The 7,382-nt window shown below is 38.6% G+C and overlaps 1 protein-coding gene across 3 annotated transcripts in view; it reads left to right on the top strand.

The window, feature by feature from the left end:
* The window catches only part of MS4A4A (membrane-spanning 4-domains, subfamily A, member 4A), a 27,233-nt gene extending 20,539 nt beyond the window's left edge, over nt 1-6,694 (top strand). For 2 of the 3 annotated variants that reach the window (XM_011963523.1, XM_011963524.1), the window contains 3 exons: nt 226-384; nt 3,780-3,881; nt 5,785-6,694. In XM_011963523.1, coding sequence (XP_011818913.1) covers nt 226-384; nt 3,780-3,881; nt 5,785-5,856 — 333 coding nt within the window. In that variant the 3' untranslated portion in view covers nt 5,857-6,694. The remainder of the gene's footprint in view (nt 1-225; nt 385-3,779; nt 3,882-5,784) is intronic. The other variant, XM_011963525.1, reaches the window with a different exon arrangement.
* Nucleotides 6,695-7,382: the final 688 nt, after the last annotated feature.

Here is a 7,382-nt window from a genome sequence, read left to right on the forward strand (position 1 = left end):
TGCCCACAGGAATTATCTGAAGAATTTAAGCTGGGGGATAATGAGATCATGTTTGTGTTTTGGCAAGAGATTAGAGTTGAAACCACAAGACAAGTTAGAAGACTATTGAAATAATCAAGATAAAGATAGATGGCAGTAAGAAAGAAACGGTGGGTGTAAAGTGATTCATGGAGATATATTTGAGGATGTTGTTGGATTGTTTAATTGATTTTCATTCCTTTCTAGGTCCGAGGTAGCATGGGAATGAATATCACCAGCTCTGTACTGGCTGTATCAGGGATCTTAATCAACACATTTAGCTTGATGATTTATTCATCTTATCACCATAACTGCAACTACGATGGCAACTCAAATAACTGTCACGGGACTGTGTCCATCTTAATGGTTGGTGCTACCTCTTTTCAGGGCATATTATCATAGAAGCAAGTTTGGGGAGTGCTGGCTCTGGCAACAACAATAATTAATAACCCCTAATTGCTGAATGACTGGGAAGTTGGAGTGATTAAGAAATAAAATAATCTTTCATTTAGGATTTAGGTACGTGTCTCATCTCTGTCTCTATTCTACATGTGATGAGGCAAAATGGGAAGAAAGCTTATAGTTATAGAACACCTGCTCATTAATAGTTACTGTGCTGGGTATCTTGTATAAATTTTTCTGTTCAATTTTAAAACAGTGATGCAGTATTTACTGTTATCGCCTCTAAAACTGGGGCCCAGATGTCAGTTCCTGTTCTCTAATAATGAAGTAAAATTGTCTTGAACAGTGTTTTCCAAGTGTCAAGTAACTCAGTATCTTTTCCAACATCTTTGGATGTTCTTGCAAGGTTAACCACTTTTTTCCTCAACATCTAGCTCCTGATAAATTCTTAATCTTCGTTCTGAATTTTACTACTTTTTTGTACGATTTTTTCTTATCTTAATGCTATCCTAATTGCTTTATTCTGAAAATGCCACCTACACAATATTTTGTAGGTAGTAAAACTTCTTGACATTTTGGGCCATTGGGTAATTGTGGGGAGGAAGAGTTCTTGCAGCACATAACAGCAGACTAAAATGCACAATTAAATCTTTATTATTAAAAAGCTTGGCCAGGCGCAGGGGCTCATGCCTGTAATCCCAACACATTGGGAAGCTGAGGTGGGCAGATCACCTGAGGTCGGGGGTTCAAGACCAGCCTGGCTAACACGATGAAGCCTCGTCTCTACTAAAAATACAAAAACTAGCCAGGCAAGGTGGCATGTCCTGTGATCCCAGCTACTCGGGGGGCTGAGGCAGGAGAATTGCTTGAACCTGGGAGGCAGAGGTTGCAGTGAGCCGAGATGGACCCACTGCACTCCAGCCTGGGCAACAGAGCAAGACTCCATCTCACAAAAAAGAGAAAGCCTATTGGTCATTTTTCAACACCCGCAATTTTTTGTTACTTTCCCTCTATATTAACTTTCAGCCTTTTGCCTTGCTGCTTAGTTCTCTTCCTTACTGTGTCCTTGCCTTATGTAAACGTGGAAACCCAACATTCTTCCTAACTTACTAGGCAGAATCAATCGCATTCTGTTGACTTCATTCCTAGCGAATTCTACATAGTTTTGTGGGCTATATAATCACACCTTGAGGTGTCTCTGCTAAACTAATTTACTTCCGTTGAGATTTCTAATGTTTTTGTAGTAAGCAATTTTACTTCTTGCCACTCCCTCAAAATAAGAAAAAGCTTCTATAGAGAATTTGACAAATTCTTTCAAGGTCATTCAGTTAGAAATTGGTAAAAAGAAGTTTAGATTCTACAACTTCTTGCCTGTAATTCCCCTATTATTTGCTATTGCTATCCTGAAGAAGGACCTTACTTTTAGTTTATGAAGGTATCTTCATTGGTAGATTTTAAGGACACAATGATAGAGACAAAATCTGGAATTGGCCAACTCGATAGGGCTGATTTCTTGGGCATGGGACCCGCGCAGTTACTCAGGACTTCATGGTTCAAAGAGCCCTGTGCTTGATCTAATGCTCTGCTGTTGCTATCTTGATATTGTCTTTAAAAATTTTAAACAAGAGACTCTAAATTATGTAGCTGGTTCTGCGTTCATCTCAATTACGTTTCCCAGAGTCCATGATGGATTCCTGTTAATTGTGTGAACATTATTATGACTGTTTTTATAGCAGAGGACCTCCATAAGGGCTTCCTGGGATTTGAAGCAACCGGTCTATTCTTGCCTGGGCACCTGCACAATCAGTCCACAGGTCTATATACATGCTACTTTTTTTGGAGGCCCAGCCCTGTACCTGTTTTTGTAAATAAAGTTTCATAAAGAAAGTTTAATTGAAATATAATGAAGCCCATTTGTTTACATGTTGTGTAGTGCTGCTTTTGTGTTATAATAGCAGGTTTGAATATGTGTGACAGAGACCTTATGGTCTGCAAAACCTACAATGTACGTTATCTGGCCTTTACGGAAAGCTTGCCATCTTCTAGTCTACCCTTCTAGATGGTAAAATCCTTGAAGACAGGGGAACTGTCTGTTTAGTTTGCTACTCTCTTCTGTGCCTACAACAATGTTGGAAACACAGAGGCCACTACAGCTGTTGAAGGCACAAGAAAATAAAAAAGCAATGAATGCAAATATTCTCAAGGTCTCCTTAAGTCTGCATCACTCATATCCTGAGCTCTTGGTCTATTGGCTCTTCCACAACAGAGGGACTATCCCTAACCATGGAGAGGAAAAGAGAGAATACTTAAACCAGATAATCCCTGCATCAATCCAGGGTAAAATGAATAGAAATGAGTGCACTGCCCAAAGTTCTCCAAATTTTGACCATGTTTCTTGGCTGAAGACTAGACCTAAAGTCAGTACTCTGAAGAGATGGATTAAAGACTGACCTACTTGATATTCATTGTTGTATTAGATTCTTACTGTTACTGTAACAGATTACTACAAATTTAGTGTCTTAAGACAACACAGTTTGGTTATCTTATATTTCTGGAGGTCAGAAGTTCAAAATGGGTCTCACTAGGCTAAAATCGAAGTGTTGGCAAGGCCGTACTCCTTTCTGAAGGCTTAGGTGACAATAAGTTTTATTGCCATTTCTGGCTTCTGTAGGCTGCCTATGTTGCTTGGTTTGTCATCCTGTCCTCTACCTTCAAATCAAGCAATGCAGCATCTTCAAATGTCTCTTGAACTCTATTCTGCCTCTTGCTTCCACTTATAAAGATTCTGTCATTATGCTGAACCCACCTGAATGATCCAGGAAAATTATCTTATATCAACTAATAAGCAACCTTAATTTCATCTGCAAATTTAATCCTTTTTCCTGTGCAAAAAGAACAATGGTCCCCAAGGGAGGTCTGCATTCTAATCCCCAGAAACTGAGGATTAGGGGGACAAGGATGCAGACCTCCCTGGGGGACCATTGCTCTGCTTACAATCACTAAGATATGGAATCATAATATTTTGTCAATGATATGAGTTTCTAGTACTCAATAGGATAAGATGATAATTATCTTTATACTCCCTTCCTAACTTTTTAAAGCACTTTCATCTTCCATGCCCACAATAGCACTGGGAGGTACTGAACTAGGGAATAAATGTCTGTGATTATTTTATCAGTGAAAAAAGTGAGAAGTTACTTCAGCAGATCAAGAATTGGTCAAGGGAATGGCTGCCACTGGGAGGCAGGTCTCCTGACTCCCAACCAGTGCTTTTTCTCTGATGACATTGTGGTTACTGGTAAATGTTTCCACTTGTCATCTCCATTTCTCACATTCTTTTGTTAAGAGTTTTCTCCTAGGGTATGGATGGCATGGTGCTCATCTTAAGTGTGCTGGAATTCTGCATTGCTGTGTCCCTCTCTGCCTTTGGATGTAAAGTGGTCTGTTGTACCCCTGGTGGGGTGAGTATTGGCATTCATTTGAAGATGTCTGTATTAGTTTTCTATTGCTGTGTAATCACTTACACAAACTTAGAGTCTTAACACAGAAAACATTCATTATCTCTCAGTTTCCATGGTTCAAGAGTCTGAGCCCAGCTGAAGTAGGTCCTAGACTCAGGATCTTACAAAGCTGTCATCAGGAAGTTGGCTGGGGCTGTGGCCTTGCGTGAAGCTTCTGATTCTCTTCCACGCTAATGTGGTGAAATTCATTTCCTCTCATTTGGAGAACTCATGACAATGTATTTTATCTTTGAAACCAGCAGGTTGCTAATGCTTTAATCCTCTCATAAAGGGTTCACACGAACGGGTAAGGTCCATTCAGAATAATGCCTTTTTAGATAAACTGAAAGTTAAGTAGTTAGTACCTACACACAGGACTTGTATCTCATCCTATACACAGGTTCCATCCACACTCGAGAGAAGGGAATCACAAGGGGTCAGTGAGTGCCACCTTAGAACTCTGCCTAACACAATAGCTACATAAAAGCTCTTTTCCCCTTTCTTTCTACCTCAAAGTGCATAACCTCTGAATCCAGATATGAGGATATTTCACAATGAAGAGGTCCCCCCAAAATATTTTATTTTATTGTATTCCATTATCCTATTACAACAACTTTTCCTAGAATATTTCCATGAAATATCATGATCTCAGACTTCTCTATCAGTCTGTGCCCACCTATCCACTCTCTTACCCTGAGACCTGCAGCTGATGCTGCTCCTGGCAGCTAAACCCAAAGAATGTCACACGGAGAGAGGAAAGTAGGGAATGGAAGGAAAGAAGAGACCAAGAAAGAAGCTCTAGGAAGAATGAGAAGGGATATCCTCCAAGGGTTGAGGGTTCCGGAATGAGGAAATGGATAGTAAAATCCCAACAGCTACTCATTAGCTTCATTAACCAAAGGCCCACAGGCAGACAAAACCAACAACCAAATAATAAAATAATCATAAATAATCATAGTTTGATGAGATGGTTCTTCTGGTGCCCTTCTCCATCATCTTGTACCTCTTTTTTTGAGATTCCCAGGCAACACCACATCCCACTCATCTACAGCCCTTCCTCACTGAAGAGAGATTGACTATAGCACATTAGCTCTAATAGTGGGTTTTGCATTGTAAAACCTGAGAAGGGAGAGATTCTCAGCAATTACCAATGATTTTGTAATTTCATTGACTAAAGCTTTTTATTTTTACTGAGTGAAACATTTGGACATGGAGGCAAACTCTTTAGTAACTTTCAGGTCAGAGTATTTAAGCCTGTGCTCCCTTAGGCTCTTAGCATAGCAGCTGGGGAAGGTTGTTTCCTAATCTCCTGGTGTGAATTCAGAAAAGCAGTGGTTTTGGGGCCTATGATAGCTAGGTCTCTATCTCTTCCTGGTTCTTCCACCAACCCTATGTCACAATGAGTTTGTGGAAGAACAACCAGAACTTTTCTGAGTTTCGCGATGATCCCTGCTATTCTGGGCCAGTGTGGTTTTTGCAATGCGTTATTTATAACCAGCAAATCATGATTTGGGCATGTTGATGCCATCAGCATGAACCACCTGGTTTGGAAGAAGAGCCCCATGTTTTTCATGACACCTTGGTTTACCCATCGTATTGTGCACTGTCATCCACATGTAAGACTGATTTACTTGCAAGACCAGGGCAGTGGTCATCACAGCTCGGGTCAAGAGCTACCACTGAATGTTGTGTCCTACATCAGGCCTGATCTAAAGAATGACTGAGAAGTCCCACATGCTTGATCTTGAGAATGAATCAGAGAAGAAAAGAGTAAACTCTGATGATGATGACTTTATGTGGGCAGGAAAGGGGCACTCTGAGGTTATTTGGGTGACTCACCTATGGCATTCTGATTGTTTCACAGGTTGTGTTAATTCTGCCATCAAATTCTCACATAGCAGAAGCAGCATCTCCCTCACCACTTAATGAGGTTTGAGGCCACCAAAAGATCAACAGACAAATGCTCCAGAAATCTATGCTGACTGTAACACAAGAACCTCACTTAAGAAATTACCAGAATCCAACTTCGATACTGAGAGACATATTAATATCATTATTATGTGTAATCCAATTATGAACTGTGTGTGTATATGGAGAGAGATAATACATTCAAAATTATGTTCTCATTTTTTCCCTGGAACTCAATAACTCATTTCACTGGCTCTTTGTCAAGAGTACTAGGCGTTAAATTAATAAATAATGCATTTAATGAGGCAACAGTACTTGAAAGATTTTCATTCATCGTAAGAACTTCATAGGCATTAAATAAGGCATTAAATTGGCAAATAAGATCTGGAAGCAGAAGAGCAAAAAAGGTATTGCTAAAATGAGGCCTCCATGCAAAACACATACTTCTGCTCCCCTGTATAATATTCCTCCCATTTATTTAACTTATTTTTTCTCCCACCTATGGTGACCAAAGGGCCTTTTCCTTCGGAAGTGGAGATACATAGCCATCTCCACCTCCCTTTTTCCTCTCCTTCTTTTCTTCCCCCATAGAAAGTACTTTGAAATAGCACAGTCCATCCTTGCACGTGCACAAGCTATCATTTGAGTAAAAGTATACATGGAGTAAAAATCACATTAAGCATCAGATTCAACTTATATTTTCTATTTCTTCTTCTTCCTTTCCCTTCTCCCACCTTCTACTGGGCAGAATTATATCTTAATCAAATTTGTATCCTATGCCATATATGGAAATGTGCAACATATGATATTTGTTAAATACATTTGTTTTTATTGCAGAGCAAAAATAAATAAAATGAGAAGCAATACTTTCATGTGCTACCTACTTCCTTTTCAGATGCAAAATAGTGGAAAGAGACTAAGTGTTGATGTCAAAAATACAGTGTGGTGGTAAATAATGTGGGCTTTCTAATCAGACAACCCAGGGTTTTTATCTTGCTATCCCATCTCTGTTGTTTACTACCTATGTAGCTATGAACATGCCACAAAATGTCTCTGTGCTTCATATTTCTTTTCAGGAAAGTAGTAATAATATTGTCTGTCCTATAGACCTATGATACCTGGTATCGTATGATATGATACTTGGTATAACAAAGGTAGAAAAACTAGGACTCTGGCACATATGGAGCCTCAAAGTTATGTATGTATTATATCTTTGCATATAATTTCTTTATATTAATTATATATATGGTATAATTACTTCAACATATAATGCATAGATATGTCTTTTATATATCAAGTTATCATATTCAGCTTTCTTACTATAAAATTATGTTTTATTTTAATGTCACAATCTCAAAATTGTATTTATGACTTCATATTTTTAATTGCTTGGGAAAGTTTTTCTTATTCCAGCTTTAAAATATATTATTTTGTATTTTCTTCCCTTGCTTAATAATTTTGTCTCTGGCATTTATTTTTATGAATATTGTTTAATATTATATATTGAACATATTTTTCATATTATTGGCAATTAAGACTATAGTACTTAATGTA

This window comes from Colobus angolensis, unplaced genomic scaffold (assembly GCF_000951035.1).
Source record: "Colobus angolensis palliatus isolate OR3802 unplaced genomic scaffold, Cang.pa_1.0 Scaffold61, whole genome shotgun sequence".
Classification (NCBI taxonomy): Eukaryota; Metazoa; Chordata; class Mammalia; order Primates; family Cercopithecidae; genus Colobus; species Colobus angolensis.